Source organism: Oncorhynchus mykiss, chromosome 15 (genome assembly GCF_057628025.1).
Source record: "Oncorhynchus mykiss isolate SJ-2025 chromosome 15, ASM5762802v1, whole genome shotgun sequence".
Taxonomy (NCBI): domain Eukaryota; kingdom Metazoa; phylum Chordata; class Actinopteri; order Salmoniformes; family Salmonidae; genus Oncorhynchus; species Oncorhynchus mykiss.
Window position 1 is genome coordinate 76,900,233 of NC_143036.1, and position 17,134 is coordinate 76,917,366.

Consider the following 17,134-nt stretch of genomic DNA (forward strand, 5'->3'; position numbering starts at 1 on the left):
ATTTCTTTCATCACATTCCCAGTTGGTCAGAAGTTTACATACACTCAATTAGTATTTGGTAGCATTGCCTTTAAATTTAACTTGGGTCAAACGTTTCGGGTAGCCTTCCACAAGCTTCCCACAATAAGTTGGGTGAATTTTGGCTCATTCCTCCTGACAGAGCTGGTGTAACTGAGTCAGGTTTGTAGGCCTCCTTGCTCGCACACGCTTTTTCAGTTCTGCCCACAAATTTTCTATAGGCTTGAGGTCAAGGCTTGGTGATGGCCACTCCAATACCTTGACTTTGTTGTCCTTAAGCCATTTTGCCACAACTTTGGAAGTATGCTTGGGGTCATTGTCCATTTGGAAGACCCATTTGCAACCAAGCTTTAACTTTAACTGATGTCTTGAGATGTTGCTTCAGTATATCCACATCATTTTCCTGCCTCATGATGCCATCTATTTTGTGAAGTGCACTAGTCCCTCCTGCAGCAAAGCACCCCCACAACATGATGCTGCCACCCACGTGCTTCACGGTTGGGATGGTGTTCTTCGGCTTGCAAGCCTCCCCCTTTTTCCTCCAAACAGAACGATGGTCATTATGGCCTAACAGGTCTATTTTTGTTTCATCACACCAGAGGACATTTCTCAAAAAAGTACGATCTTTGTCTCCATGTGCAATTTTAAACTGTAGTCTGGCTTTTTTATGGCGGTTTTGGAGCAGTGACTTCCTTCTTGCAGAGCTGCCTTTCAGGTTATATCAATATAGTACTCGTTTTACTGTGGATATAGATACGTCTGTGCCTGTTTCTTCCAGCATCTTCACAAGAACGTACTAAAGAGAGAGGGATAGAGGGAGTGAGAGAGAGGAAAAGACAGAGGGAGGGAGTGGGAAGGAGGGAGAGAAGAAGAGAGTGTTGTTATAGATACTTCTGCTGTTGTTCTGGGATTGATTTGCACTTTTCGCACCAAAGTACGTTCATCTCTAGGAGACAGAACGCGTCTCCTTCCTGAGCAGTATGATGGCTGCGTGGTCCCATGGTGTTTATACTTGTGTACTATTGTTTGTACAGATGAATACGGTACCTTCAGGCGTTTGGAAATTGCTCCCAAGGACGAACCAGACTTGTGGAAGTCTACAAATCTTTTTCTAAGGTCCTGGCTGATTTCTTTAGATTTTCCCATGATTTTTTTATGTTTTTTATTTCACCTTTATTTAACCAGGTAGGCCAGTTGAGAACAAGTTCTCATTTACAACTGGGACCTGGCCAAGATAAAGCAAAGCAGTGTGAACAGACAACACATGATGTCAAGTGGTTGAAAAACTAGTTTTAATGACTCCAACCTAAGTGTATGTAAACTTCCCACTTCAACTGTACATGTACTTACTATAACATATTAATTGTATTGATGACACTGTAACATATTAGGGATATATAATTGTTTTTATTTAACTAGCTAAGTCAGTTAAGAACTAACTCTTATTTACAATGGCGGCCAAACCTGGATGACGCTGGGTCAATTGTGCGACGCCCTATGGGGACTCCCAATCACGGCCAGATGTGATTCAGCCTGGATTCCAACCTGGGCCTGTAGTGTTCACCTCTTGCACTGAGATGCAGTGCCTTAGACCGCTGCGCCACCCACAAGCCCAAATGTACTATAACAAATGAAGGATATAGATGTACTATAATGTTAAGAATATGACTCTATTTTTAACATTAACACCATGACAAGAAGACTATCACGCGTTTGACTTTGACATCTAAATCTCTTCTGTACACATTGTACTACCCAAGCTGCTTTTGGTTATCGTCTGATTGACTCTTTGATCTCTAGTAAACACAGGTATTTACCTAACGTGAACACCAATAGCAGGTCTCGGTCACCTCAACCTGAGAGTCTGGTAAAAGTATCCGGATAGATGTTTAGACTAATATGGGAGGTGTTTTTATGTATATTTGGGAATCCAGCAATCTCAAATACCCAGAATCAAGGAAGTACAATATCCACTTGAAAACATTCAAGAATGCATCAATCCTGGACGTTACACATCCATAACACATAGATCCTCGTAGTTTTACTGTCTCACTGTCATTTCCCCTGGAGGGATATGCTGGGCTGTGTTAGGGCTGGTCTTACTGGGATCAGAAGTCCATTGGAGAATATCAATTGCGTTTCTCTGACTCCTCACCTCCAAATCCATTGAATGAGAATTCAGGGGAGGCATAAAGAGAGGACGTGAGGAATCAAGGAAATGAGATCCACCCATTTTCACCTCCTACCCTTTCCTCTCAGTGCTGAACGGCAGCCAGTCCGTTGTGTCTACAGCCGCCACTGACAGACACTACCAGTCAGGATGAGGTGGACTGTGTTGACGCTGATCTGCTGTTCCTGGACTGCACATGGGCTGATCAGGTAAGAACTGACAGATCCTAAACATTTGTCCTTTGTTTGAAAACCTTTCAAGATACTTGAAAATAATATTTTTGCCCTACTTGAATATTTATGGTAATGCCTGAGAATCAGGTTCGGATTACAGAGCGGGCACGTTCCCAGGGGGCCCCTAACCCCAAAAATATATAATCTGTCCCGACCCTGATTAGAATCAGTATAAGAAGTAAGTGAGGAATGAAAGAGGCTTTCAACCGGGGACACATTACCTTCAGCAGACGAAAGTCTGACTTACTGGTGGATGAAAAAGTTCTACAAGTGTACTGTATCTAAACTACCTCAGTATGGCCACCAACCTGAGTGTGTTCGGTCCAGGATCCCCCTGCGTCAGATGCTCTCTGTGCGTACCCAGCTGAGAGCCTCCAATCGCCTGGAGGACTTCATGAGGGACCACCAGCCTGATGTGTTCAACCGGAGGTACGCCCAGTGTTACCCCCCTGGTATCCCCTCTCTCAGGCTGGGTAAGAGCAGCGAGAGGCTCTACAACTTCATGGATGTAAGTGGGACTGAATGGAAGTGTAATAACTGCTGGTTCCCTACCAAGGGACTCTGTTGTGGTGTCTGGTGTATTATATGGAGAGAGAACAAGGGACTCTGTTGTGGTATCTGGTGTTTTATATGGAGAGAGAACAAGGGACTCTGTTGTGGTGTCTGGTGTATTATATGGAGAGAGAGAAACAATCATCAGTCCAGTATATTGAAAAACATCAAAACACGTATCGTACTTTTATCGTGTCACTGTGTTGAAGTCTGACCTCTACATTTCTGAAGAGTTGATCAACACACTGTATAGATTTCAGAATACACGAATGGACAAATGCCAATGTGTTCCCTGTGTGTGATTGTCCAGGCCCAGTACTATGGACTGATCAGCCTGGGTACTCCGAAACAGAACTTCACCGTAGTGTTTGATACGGGATCGTCTGACCTGTGGGTCCCATCCTCTTACTGCGTCTCAGAGGCCTGTGGTGAGACTTCAGAACACAGCTGGGGATTAACGGAACCTACACCTAGGGGACAAAATAACTATTTTACAACAATCATGTTTATCTGAATGGTACCAAAGAGCAAGATATATTATGGTCATGTGACATGTATTTACGGGTAAACAGACATTTGTATTTCTGTGCTTAATCCAATCTGTTTTTTGGTACTGGACCACACTATAAAACAGATGTACCTTCTCCATCCTATCTGTTTAGAATCTGTTCCAAACAGACTAATGTATTCCTGTTTATCTAGAGTCAGTGTTTATCTGCTGACTGTGTGACACAGACAAGAGCAGACTGGCCTCTATAGGTCACTGTGTTCCACCCTCTCTCCTTCTCTCTCTCTCTCTCTCTCTCTCTCTCTCTCTCTCTCCCCCTTTCTCTCTCTCTCTCTCTCTCTCTCTCTCTCTCTCCCCCTTTCTCTCTGTCTCTCTCTCTCTCTCTCTCTCTCTCCAGGCATGCACCGCAAGTTCAAGGCCTTTGAGTCCAGCACGTTCACCCACGACGGCAGGATGTTTGGCATCCACTATGGCAAGGGACACATGCTGGGCATCATGGGCAGGGAAGTCCTCAAGGTGACACAATATTCCCAGCCCCTATCCCTGTACTGCCCACTTTCCCAAATTAATTACAGTGTTGTTTCTGTCAGCTCAGCTTCCAGTGGGGATTGTAGTAAACACATATGATATCATTAGATGGTATATATCATTGTCCCCCACGATGAAATCGGGGAGATGACTGTGGATCTGTCTCCGTTCATACATTAGGCTCATATGCGATGTCTCTAACAGCACTGGCACTATTTTAACTAAACGTGGGTGAATGATGGGTCTTGCAATAGAGGAGGGGGAGGGCTGCATCATTTGTGGGGGGCAACATTGTTTCCTGATGCTTTGTTTACTTTAGAAGGTGTAAATGTTTTGAAAGGATTGAGCCGTTGTCATGTATTGTCATGTTGTGTCTTGTTTCTGTCCTTTCTCTTCACCCTGTCTCCCCCTGCTGGTCGTTTTAGGTTACCTTTTCTCCCCCGCTTTCCCCCAGCTGTTCCTTGTCTCCTCCTAACTACCTCGTCACCCCTTTTCCCACCTGTTCCCTTTTTCCCTCTGATTAGTCCTCTATATCTCTCTCTGTTTTTGTTCCTGTCCTTGTCGGATTCTTGTTTGTGTTGTTCATGCCTGAACCAGACTATCGTCATGTTTGCTGCAACCTTGTCCTGTCCTGTCGGAACCTGCCGGTCCATCTGAGCCTACGTTTGTTTTCTTATTAAAGAAGCTCTGTTTACGTTAATTCGCTTTTGGGTCCTCATTCACGCACCTTAACAGAAGAATCCGACCAAGAATGGACCCAGCGACTTCGGATCCTCTCCACTCAGCCGTCGAGATCCAGGGAGCGATGCTAGGCAGACACGAGCAGGAATTGTCTGCTGCTCGACATGCCGTTGAGACCCTGGCCACCCAAGTCTCCAACCTCACAGAACAGGTTCACCATCTCCGCCTCGATCCACCGGCCACTTCCAGGGCTTTCGAATCTCCGGAGCCCAGAATCAATAACCCGCCGTGTTACTCTGGGGAGCCCACTGAATGCCGCTCGTTCCTCACCCAGTGTGATATTGTGTTTTCTCTCCAGCCCAACACTTACTCCAGGAGCACTGCTCGTGTCGCCTACGTCATATCTCTCCTTATTGGACGGGCTCGTGAGTGGGGCACGGCAATCTGGGAGGCAAGGGCTGAGTGTACTAACCAGTATCAGGACTTTAAGGAGGAGATGATACGGGTTTTTGATCGATCTGTTTTTGGGGAGGAGGCTTCCAGGGTTCTGTCTTCCCTATGTCAAGGTAATCGATCCATAACAGACTACTCTATTGAGTTTCGCACTCTTGCTGCCTCCAGTGGCTGGAACGAGCCGGCTTTGCTCGCTCGTTTTCTGGAGGGTCTCCGCGCAGAGGTAAAGGATGAGATTCTCTCCCGGGAGGTTCCTTCCAGCGTGGATTCCTTGATTGAACTCGCTATTCGCATTGAGCGACGGGTTGATCTTCGTCACCGAGCTCGTGGAAAGGAGCTCGCGTTCTCCGTTGCCCCCCTCTCCGCATCACTACCATCTTCCTCTGCCGGCTCGGGTGCTGAGCCTATGCAGCTGGGAGGTATCCGCATCTCGACTAAGGAGAGGGAACGGAGAATCACCAACCGCCTCTGTCTCTATTGCGGTTCTGCTGGTCATTTTGTCACTTCATGTCCAGTAAAAGGCCAGAGCTCATCAGTAAGCGGAGGGCTACTGGTGAGCGCTACTACTCCTGTCTCTCCTTCAAGATCCTGCACTACCTTGTCGGTCCATCTACGCTGGACCGGTTCGTCAGCTTCCTGCAGTGCCTTAATAGACTCTGGGGCGGAGGGCTGTTTTATGGACGAGACCTGGGCTCGGGAACATGACATTCCTCTCAGACAGTTAAGGGAGTCCACGGCCTTGTTCGCCCTGGATGGTAGTCCTCTCCCCAGGATTCAGCGTGAGACGCTACCTTTAACCCTCACTGTTTCTGGTAATCATAGCGAAACCATTTCTTTTTTAATTTTTCGTTCACCTTTTACACCTGTTGTTTTGGGCCATCCCTGGCTAGTTTGTCATAATCCTTCTATTAATTGGTCTAGTAATTCTATCCTCTCCTGGAACGTCTCTTGTCATGTGAAATGTTTAATGTCTGCTATCCCTCCTGTTTCCTCTGTCTCTTCTTCACAGGAGGAGCCTGGTGATTTGACAGGGGTGCCGGAGGAATATCACGATCTGCGCACGGTGTTCAGTCGGTCCAGGGCCACCTCTCTTCCTCCACACCGGTCGTATGATTGTAGTATTGATCTCCTTCCGGGAACCACTCCCCCCCGGGGTAGACTATACTCTCTGTCGGCTCCCGAACGTAAGGCTCTCGAAGATTATTTGTCTGTAGCTCTTGCCGCCGGTACCATAGTCCCCTCCTCCTCTCCCGCCGGAGCGGGGTTTTTTTTTGTTAAGAAGAAGGACGGGTCCCTGCGCCCCTGCATAGATTATCGAGGGCTGAATGACATAACAGTGAAGAATCGTTATCCGCTTCCTCTTATGTCTTCAGCCTTCGAGATCCTGCAGGGAGCCAGGTTTTTCACTAAGTTGGACCTTCGTAACGCTTACCATCTCGTGCGCATCAGGGGGGGGGACGAGTGGAAGACGGCGTTTAACACTCCGTTAGGGCACTTTGAATACCGGGTTCTTCCTTTCGGCCTCGCTAACGCTCCAGCTGTCTTTCAGGCATTAGTCAATGATGTCCTGAGAGACATGCTGAACATCTTTGTTTTCGTTTACCTTGACGATATCCTGATTTTTTCACCGTCACTCCAGATTCATGTTCAGCACGTTCGACGTGTCCTCCAGCGCCTTTTAGAGAATTGTCTTTTTGTGAAGGCTGAGAAGTGCTCTTTTCATGCCTCCTCCGTCACATTTCTCGGTTCTGTTATTTCCGCTGAAGGCATTAAGATGGATCCCGCTAAGGTCCAAGCTGTCATTGATTGGCCCGTCCCTAGGTCACGCGTCGAGCTGCAGCGCTTTCTCGGCTTCGCGAACTTCTATCGTCGTTTCATCCGTAATTTCGGTCAGGTGGCAGCCCCTCTCACAGCCCTTACTTCTGTCAAGACGTGCTTTAAGTGGTCCGTTTCCGCCCAGGGAGCTTTTGATCTCCTCAAGAATCGTTTTACATCCGCACCTATCCTTGTTACACCTGACGTCACTAGACAGTTCGTTGTCGAGGTTGACGCGTCAGAGGTGGGCGTGGGAGCCATTCTTTCTCAGCGCTCCCTCTCTGACGACAAGGTCCACCCTTGCGCGTATTTTTCTCATCGCCTGTCGCCGTCGGAACGTAACTATGATGTGGGAAACCGCGAACTGCTCGCCATCCGCTTAGCCCTAGGCGAATGGCGACAGTGGTTGGAGGGGGCGACCGTTCCTTTTGTCGTTTGGACTGACCATAGGAACCTTGAGTACATCCGTTCTGCCAAACGACTTAATGCGCGTCAGGCGCGCTGGGCGCTGTTTTTCGCTCGTTTCGAGTTCGTGATTTCTTATCGTCCGGGCTCTAAGAACACCAAGCCTGATGCTTTATCTCGTCTCTTCAGTTCTTCAGTAGCCTCCACTGACCCCGAGGGGATTCTCCCTGAGGGGCGTGTTGTCGGGTTGACTGTCTGGGGAATTGAGAGGCAGGTAAAGCAAGCACTCACTCAAACTCCGTCGCCGCGCGCTTGTCCTAGGAACCTTCTTTTCGTTCCCGTTCCTACTCGTCTGGCCGTTCTTCAGTGGGCTCACTCTGCCAAGTTAGCCGGCCACCCTGGCGTTCGGGGTACGCTTGCTTCCATTCGCCAGCGTTTTTGGTGGCCCACCCGGGAGCATGACACGCGTCGCTTCGTGGCTGCTTGTTCGGTCTGCGCGCAGACTAAGTCCGGTAACTCCCCTCCTGCCGGCCGTCTCAGGCCGCTTCCCATTCCCTCTCGACCGTGGTCTCACATCGCCTTAGATTTTGTCACCGGACTGCCTTCGTCAGCGGGGAAGACTGTTATTCTTACGGTTGTCGACAGGTTCTCTAAGGCGGCTCATTTTATTCCCCTTGCTAAGCTTCCTTCTGCTAAAGAGACGGCACAAATCATCATCGAGAATGTTTTCAGAATTCATGGCCTTCCGTCAGACGTCGTTTCGGACAGAGGTCCGCAATTCACGTCTCAATTTTGGAGGGAGTTTTGCCGTTTGATTGGGGCTTCCGTCAGTCTCTCTTCCGGCTTTCACCCCCAGTCTAACGGTCAAGCAGAACGGGCCAATCAGACTATTGGTCGCATCTTACGCAGTCTTTCTTTTCGCAACCCTGCGTCTTGGTCAGAACAGCTCCCCTGGGCAGAATACACCCACAACTCGCTTCCTTCGTCTGCGACCGGGCTATCTCCTTTTCAGAGTAGCCTCGGGTACCAGCCTCCGCTGTTCTCATCTCAGTTCGCCGAGTCCAGCGTCCCCTCCGCTCAGGCTTTTGTCCAACGTTGCGAGCGCACCTGGAGGAGGGTCAGGTCTGCACTTTGCCGTTATAGGGCGCAGACTGTGAGGGCTGCTAATAAGCGTAGAACTAAGAGTCCTAGATATTGTCGCGGTCAGAGAGTTTGGCTCTCCACTCAGAACCTTCCCCTTAAGACGGCTTCTCGCAAGTTGACTCCGCGGTTCATTGGTCCGTTCCGTATTTCTCAGGTCATTAATCCTGTCGCAGTTCGACTTCTTCTTCCGCGATACCTTCGTCGCGTCCACCCGGTCTTCCATGTCTCCTGTATCAAGCCCGTTCTTCGCGCCCCCGCTCGTCTCCCCCCCCCCCCCCCCCCCCATCCTTGTCGAGGGCGCACCCATCTACAGGGTCCGTAGGATTTTGGACATGCGTCCTCGGGGCCGTGGTCATCAGTACCTAGTAGATTGGGAGGGGTACGGTCCTGAGGAGAGGAGTTGGGTTCCCTCTCGGGACGTGCTGGACCGTGCGCTGATCGAGGATTTCCTCCGTTGCCGCCAGGTTTCCTCCTCGAGTGCGCCAGGAGGCGCTCGGTGAGTGGGGGGGTACTGTCATGTATTGTCATGTTGTGTCTTGTTTCTGTCCTTTCTCTTCACCCTGTCTCCCCCTGCTGGTCGTTTTAGGTTACCTTTTCTCCCCCGCTTTCCCCCAGCTGTTCCTTGTCTCCTCCTAACTACCTCGTCACCCCTTTTCCCACCTGTTCCCTTTTTCCCTCTGATTAGTCCTCTATATCTCTCTCTGTTTTTGTTCCTGTCCTTGTCGGATTCTTGTTTGTGTTGTTCATGCCTGAACCAGACTATCGTCATGTTTGCTGCAACCTTGTCCTGTCCTGTCGGAACCTGCCGGTCCATCTGAGCCTACGTTTGTTTTCTTATTAAAGAAGCTCTGTTTACGTTAATTCGCTTTTGGGTCCTCATTCACGCACCTTAACAGCCGTTGGCTGGTATGACAGCATCACGTATACAATGCACCGTTAACTAGTTTATCAGGTGTGGGAGGACATATATACAGTCATTCATTCACCTGACACGTCCCTGTGGTTGTCCAACGTTATCTAGTTTATCAGGTGTGGGAGGACATATATACAGTCATTCATTCACCTGACACGTCCCTGTGGTTGTCCACCGTTAACTAGTTTATCAGGTGTGGGAGGACATATATACAGTCATTCATTCACCTGACACGTCCCTGTGGTTGTCCAACGTTATCTAGTTTATCAGGTGTGGGAGGACATATATACAGTAATTCATTCACCTGACACGTCCCTGTGGTTGTCCAACGTTATCTAGTTTATCAGGTGTGGGAGGACATATATACAGTCATTCATTCACCTGACACGTCCCTGTGGTTGTCCACCGTTAACTAGTTTATCAGGTGTGGGAGGACATATATACAGTCATTCATTCACCTGACACGTCCCTGTGGTTGTCCACCGTTATCTAGTTTATCAGGTGTGGGAGGACATATATACAGTCATTCATTCACCTGACACGTCCCTGTGGTTGTCCAACGTTATCTAGTTTATCAGGTGTGGGAGGACATATATACAGTCATTCATTCACCTGACACGTCCCTGTGGTTGTCCAACGTTATCTAGTTTATCAGGTGTGGGAGGACATATATACAGTCATTCATTCACCTGATACGTCCCTGTGGTTGTCCAGATTGGCCCGTTGACGGTGAAAAACCAGGAGTTCGGAGAGTCGGTGTACGAGCCAGGTTTTGTTTTTGTCATGGCTAAGTTTGACGGGGTGCTGGGCTTGGGGTACCCCTCCCTGGCTGAGGAACTGGGGACGCCCGTTTTCGACAGCATCATGAACCAGAAGTCTGTGGACCAACCCATCTTCTCCTTCTACCTCAGCAAGTAGGTACAGAACACATATACACTACCCAGGACCACAGAGTATATCTGATTGTCTACCCATCATGATGTTGTTATTGATGATGATGATGATGGTAAATACACTACCCAGGACCACAGAGTATATCTGACTGTCTACCCATCATGATGTTGTTATTGATGATGATGATGGTATATACACCACCCAGGACCACAGAGTATATCTGACTGTCTACCCATCATGATGTTGTTATTGATGATGATGATGATGGTATATACACTACACAGGACCACAGAGTATATCTGACTGTCTACCCATCATGATGTTGTTATTGATGATGATGATGATGATGATGGTAAATACACTACCCAGGACCACAGAGTATATCTGACTGTCTACCCATCATGATGTTGTTATTGATGATGATGTTGTTATTGATGATGTTGATGATGATGATGGTAAATACACTACCCAGGACCACAGAGTATATCTGATCTAGTCAATAAACAGACACTCTAATCTAGTCAATAAACAGACACTCTAATCTAGTCAATAAACAGACACTCTAATCTAGTCAATAAACAGACACTCTAATCTAGTCAATAAACAGACACTCTAATCTAGTCAATAAACAGACACTATAATCTAGTCAATAAACAGACACTCTAATCTAGTCAGTAAACAGACACTCTAATCTAGTCAATAAACAGACACTCTAATCCAGTCAATAAACAGACACTCTAATCTAGTCAATAAACAGACACTCTAATCCAGTCAATAAACAGACACTCTAATCCAGTCAATAAACAGACACTCTAATCCAGTCAATAAACAGACACTCTAATCCAGTCAATAAACAGACACTCTAATCTAGTCAATAAACAGACACTCTAATCTAGTCAATAAACAGACACTCTAATCCAGTCAATAAACAGACACTCTAATCCAGTTTTTATGCATTTTGTCTATGGTTTCCTAGAGACAAGTGTGTCTCGACTAATCCCACTCTCCCTGACTGATCTAGAGGAGCAGAATTGATCCATTTACCCATTGTAATTTGGTTGCTTCTGCTTCCAGGAGTAAGATGCCGAGGGACCCAGGGGGAGAGTTGCTAATAGGAGGGATGGACGAGGCGCTCTACAGTGGACCCATCAACTGGAACCCTGTTACCCTGAAGAGCTACTGGCAGATCAAGATGTCCAGGTCAGATCCAGTATAACTCATATCATGTTGTCCCTCTGTCAAACTGGGTCAGAACTAGGATAACTCATATCATATTGTCCCGCTGTCAAACTGGGTCAGAACTAGGATAACTCATATCATATTGTCCTGCTGTCAAACTGGGTCAGAACTAGGATAACTCATATCATGTTGTCCTGCTGTCAAACTGGGTCAGAACCAGGATAACTCATATCAAGTTGTCCCTCTGTCAAACCAGGGGACATATCCACAGTTAGTAGTAGGGCTGCCCACAAGAGTGAGGCAGCTGTTTGATCATTTGATATGACTGAGAAAAAGGAGAATATTGTGCTGGGGAAATAGTGGAATTGTCCCCAATTTCAATTGTGATGCTGTGGGGAAAACTAAGGGGACGTGGGTGACGTACAAACCAATATTACATTTCAGAATTGGTTAAAAGAAGGTTAGGGTTAAGGGTTAGGTTAAGGTTAGGGCAGGTTTTTGGCTAGTCAGGAAGTCAATGGGACGCCGGTCAGAAAAGTCCCTCTCGTCTCATCTTGTTGCTGTATCCTAGTAAACCAAAATGGCAGCCGAATTAGAGGTTGAATTCTTGTAAAAAAGGTCATCTCCCTGTAGTTCTGAACACGTGTTTTGCTCCACCTCTTCCACTGCAGTATACAGGTCCAGGGAGCCTTGACTTTCTGTCCCCGCGGCTGTCAGGCCGTCATTGATACAGGCACGTCTCTCATCATCGGCCCCACCCGTGACATCCTCGCTCTACAACAGCTGATAGGAGCTACCCCCACCTCCATTGGAGAGGTAATATAACATATACTACCAACTGCCTTTTATTTTATTAGGCAAGTCAGTTAAGAACACATTCTTATTTTACAATGATGACCAAACCCTCCCATAACCCGGATGATGCTGGGCCAAGTGTGCGCCGCCCTCCCCTTTCATGGCCAGTTGTGATAGTGCCCGAGATTGAACCAGGGTCTCTAGAGACATCTCTAGCACTGAGATGCAGTGCAGGGATGAAGTCAATGGAATGTATCAACCACGTGTTTGATACCATCCCAGCCATTATGAGCCACTCTGCCTCCTCCTGGCGGAGCAGGTGAACCCAAATGCAGACGAGGAGACGAGGAGACAAGGAGACAAGGAGACCAGGATAGGTAAACCAATGTATTTATTGAATAGCGGGGGAGGAGATGGGGTGCAGTCCAGGGGAATCAATGGCAGGGTAGTAGGGAATCCGGACTGAGGCTGAGCCTGGGGGGCAAGGAGATTAGGATCCGTGTAAGCAGGTCTGGAGCGGAATCCATTGAAGCAGTAGAGCAGGGATCCAGGGCAGGGAAGACGAGGGACTGGAGACAGGTACCCGAGTCAGAGCAGACGGGACTGGAGACAGGTACCCGAGTCAGAGCAGACGGGACTGGAGACAGGTACCAGAGTCAGAGCAGACGGGACTGGAGACAGGTACCAGACGGGACTGGAGACAGGTACCTGAGTCAGAGCAGACGGGACTGGAGACAGATACCTGAGTCAGAGCAGACGGGACTGTAGTGGAGAGAAAAAGCAGCGTGAGGCTAGGGAAAACAGGATAAGAAAATCTATGCAAGAACAAACAGCTTGAAATGCAGACTGACTGAGTAGAGGCTACGATCTGGCAGCATGGAAGTGGCAGGGCTAAGTATTTGATTATGGAACAGGTTGCAGCTGGTGGGGATCTGCTCTGCTTCCAGCACACCTGTCTCCACTCACACAATCACATACACACAGAGAGAGAGGGAGAGATCACTGGGGAGTGGTGGCAGGTTTAGGGAGGTTCAGGATGAGAAGTAGGCGTGGCAGGAGCAGATGTAACAACTACTATTACTACAGCTACTACTACTGCAAATACTCCTATTACCACTACTGCTGCTACTACTACTATTACTACTACTGCTACTACTGCTGCTGCTATTCCTACTATTACTACTACAGCTACTACTACTGCAAATACTACTATAACCACTATTGCTACTACTCCTGCTACTACTACTATTACTACTACTACTGCTGCTACTACTACTATTACCACTACAGCTACTACTACTGCAAATACTACTATTACCACTACTGCTACTACTGCTGTTACTGCCACTGCTACTACTACTACTACTACTACTGCTGCTATTACTACTACTATTACTGCTACTTCTACTACTGCTACTACCACCACTACTACTACTACTACTACTACTAATCCTGCTACTACTACTATTACTACTACTACTACTACTGCTGCTATTACTACTACTATTACTGCTACTTCTACTACTGCTACTACCACCACTACTACTACTACTACTACTACTAATCCTGCTACTACTACTGCTACTACTACTACTACTAATCCTGCTACTACTACTGCTACTACTACTACTGCTGCTACTACTTCATCTACTACTACTACTACTGCTACTACTACTACTACTGCTACTACTACGAATCCTGCTACTATTGCTGCTACTACTTCTACTGCTTCATCTACTACTACTACTGCTACTACTACTACTAGTACTACTACTACTAGTACTACTAGTGATAGGAGCTACCCCCACCTCCATTGGAGAAGTGTGCCCATTCCATGCCGGTCTCTGTAGAGTTACAGGGGCTGCACGAGGCTCAATGCCATTTACATTCCAGTTGATTCAGGAAGTACACTGAAATTCAAATTCTCTTCAATGCTTTTCAATGAGGGAAATGTGTTGCAGTACCTGATTGACTGCGCCCGAATCTCCAGCCTGCCCCAGGTGACCATCACGCTCAACGGGGTGGAATACGTGCTCACTGCTGAGTCCTACGTCAAAAGGGTGGGTACTGGTCCAACAGACAGTGAATGAACATGACAAGTGAGATATTTCCAGATTTCGGCATACATACTATTACAGTATATACGTTAACTTGTGTGTGATAATCATTTTAGTATAAATTATAGATATACATTTTTTTGTGTCCTACAAAAAACATATGGTATTTGATGAGTGGTTGTTATGATCGTTGTCATATTTCTGACACACACTCTCTCCCTCCTTTACCTTCCTTCTCTCTCCCTCCTTCTCTCTACTTCTCTATCCTTTTCCCTCCTTCTCTCCCTCCTTCTCTCTCCTCCCTCCTCTCTCCTTCTCTCTCCCTCCTTCTCTCTACTTCTCTCTCCTTCTCCCTCCTTCTCTCCCTCCTTCTCCCTCCTTCTCTCCCTCCTTCTCTCTCTTCCCTCCTCTCTCCTTCTCTCTACTTCTCTCTCCTTCTCTCCATTCCTCTCCTTCTCCCTCCTTCTCTCCCTCCTTCCTCCTTCTCTCCTTCTCTCTCCTTCTCACTCACTCCTCTCTTCTTCTCTTTCCTTCTCTTTCCTTCTCTCTCCTTCTCTCTGCTTCCTCCTTCTCTCTCCTCCCTCCTCATCTCCCTCCTTCTCTCTCCTCCTCTCTCCTCCCTCCTCCTCTCCCTCCTTCTCTCTCCTCCTCTCTCCTCCCTCCTCCTCCTTTCTCCTTCTCTCCCTCCTCCTCTCTCTCCTCCCTCCTCCTCTCCCTCCTCCTCTCCCTCCTCCCTCCTCTCTCCTCCTCTCTCCTCCCTCCTCATCCTTTCTCCCTCCTTCTCTCCCTCCTTCCTCCTTCTCTCCTTCTCTCTCCTTCTCACTCACTCCTCTCTTCTTCTCTTTCCTTCTCTTTCCTTCTCTCTCCTTCTCTCTGCTTCCTCCTTCTCTCTCCTCCCTCCTCATCTCCCTCCTTCTCTCTCCTCCTCTCTCCTCCCTCCTCCTCTCCCTCCTTCTCTCTCCTCCTCTCTCCTCCCTCCTCCTCCTTTCTCCTTCTCTCCCTCCTCCTCTCTCTCCTCCCTCCTCCTCTCCCTCCTCCTCTCCCTCCTCCCTCCTCTCTCCTCCTCTCTCCTCCCTCCTCCTCCTTTCTCCTTCTCTCCCTCCTCCTCTCTCTCCTCCCTCCTCCTCTCCCTCCTCCCTCCTCCTCTCCCTCCTTCTCTATCCTCCTCTCTCTCCTCCCTCCTCCTCTCCCTCGTTCTCTCTCCTCCTCTCTCTCCTCCCTCCTCCTCCCTCCTCCTCCTCTCCCTCCTCCCTCCCTCTCTTCAGGAGTTGATGGGTGATCATGAGATCTGTTTCAGTGGGTTCCAGGGGGAGGATCTGCCCTCCTCGACGGATCCTCTGTGGATCCTAGGGGACGTGTTCCTCTCTGATTACTATAGCATCTATGACCGGGGACAGGACAGGGTGGGCTTCGCTAAGGCCAGACACACACGCTATACAACGTTGGATGCAGAGATGGATAGATAGATGGGAAGGGTAAATGGAGCGATGGAAGTAGGGATGATGGATGGATGATGGAAGGAAGGAAGGAAGGAAGGAAGGAAGGAAGGAAGGAAGGAAGGAAGGAAGGAAGGAAGGAAAGAAAGAAAGAAAGAAAGAAAGAAAGAAAGAAAGAAGGAAGGAAGGAAGGAAGGAAGGAAGGAAGGAAGGAAGGAAGGAAGGAAGGAAGGAAGGAAGGAAGGAAGGAAGGAAGGAAGGAAGGAAGAATAGTGATAGAAGAGTGGATGAAGCGATGCATGGAATCACCATGCTGCACCTCCTGTCATCATCACTGAGACAGAAGTGCTTCATGGGAAGGCTGAACGTTTGTCTGTCCAGATTTATCAGTGGCTGTCTGGCATCTTTTGAGAACAATTCATGCATTTCCATTCTACTAAAGTTAATAAATAATTGTTTAAATGCAATTAGTTGTTTTTTGTTGCATCATTTTGTGAGTGAGTACAATGATTAACAGTGAACGATGACTGAATACATTATATTTTATTATAAAACAAACATTTGATGTTTATTAGGGTGTCAATTATAATAATGCTGGGTACACCCTTAGAGAGCCTGTTAAGTGACTCATACAGCAGGTCGATATGGACTGTATGTCAGAAGAACATTACGACTTCTCCGATTGTGACTTGTCCTTGTTCTCTTGGCTGTCATTGGTGTCCTTCTTGTCACTCTCATGACCATTGGACTCCAGAATGTCTGTCTCGGGGACTTGCAGTGCTTGGAACTGGGCAGGCTCAGCAGGAAAGTGGAGGGCTGTGGAAGTGTTTCGGCCTCTCCTCCTCCCTAGGCCTTGAGGACTAGGCAGGCTGTGCAGGGAGCTCTTTGAGCCCTGTCTGGAGAACTGGAAGGACAGCTGACGTCTCTGTGGCTTACACCAGTCTTTGGGGACGTTCCAGCTCAACTTCTTGGGCCTCGGTTGGGTACAGCTGTTGCCCTGATTCGTGTTCAGGGCCGGAGCCTCCACAATGGGGGACAGATCTACTGGAGTCCCAGGCTTACTTGAGGCCTGCTCATGCTCTGTCTGTTGGGAGAAGGCCTCTATATGATTCAGGGGTTGTGGAGCCCCAGATAACGCCCCACACGTCCCTCCATCACCCCCATAACCACTATCCCCATGATCATCAGAAGAAGCAGGTGGACTTACCACCCACTGAGGCAGGTCTGTGAAGGACGGCGTACGGGGCTCAGTGTCCAGGGAAGAAAGAGTACTACTAACCTCCCGTAGCGTATCCAGAGGGTGGTTGGTCGAGAGGGGGTTATGGGAGTTAAAGAGGTTGGGTCTGGGGAACAG

The 17,134-nt window shown here is 48.1% G+C and overlaps 2 protein-coding genes across 4 annotated transcripts in view; one reads left to right on the top strand and one right to left on the bottom strand.

Annotated features, from left to right (window-relative positions):
- The first annotated feature begins 2,177 nt into the window (after positions 1 to 2,177).
- Positions 2,178 to 16,027, top strand: nots (nothepsin). Its single transcript, XM_036944992.2, has 9 exons — positions 2,178 to 2,397; positions 2,749 to 2,929; positions 3,284 to 3,401; positions 3,879 to 3,997; positions 10,134 to 10,333; positions 11,388 to 11,513; positions 12,164 to 12,308; positions 14,249 to 14,347; positions 15,610 to 16,027. Exons 1-9 carry the CDS (start codon positions 2,339 to 2,341, stop codon positions 15,808 to 15,810), a joined length of 1,248 nt encoding a protein of 415 aa, XP_036800887.1. The 5' UTR covers positions 2,178 to 2,338; the 3' UTR covers positions 15,811 to 16,027.
- A 284-nt stretch (positions 16,028 to 16,311) lies between these two features.
- The window catches only part of LOC110499708 (bestrophin-3), a 14,522-nt gene continuing 13,699 nt past the window's right edge, over positions 16,312 to 17,134 (bottom strand). For all 3 annotated transcript variants that reach the window (XM_090201237.1, XM_090201239.1, XM_090201238.1), the window contains one exon: positions 16,312 to 17,134. This exon is cut by the window's right edge and continues 271 nt beyond it. In XM_090201237.1, the coding sequence (XP_090057363.1) occupies positions 16,448 to 17,134 (687 nt within the window). In that variant the 3' untranslated portion in view covers positions 16,312 to 16,447.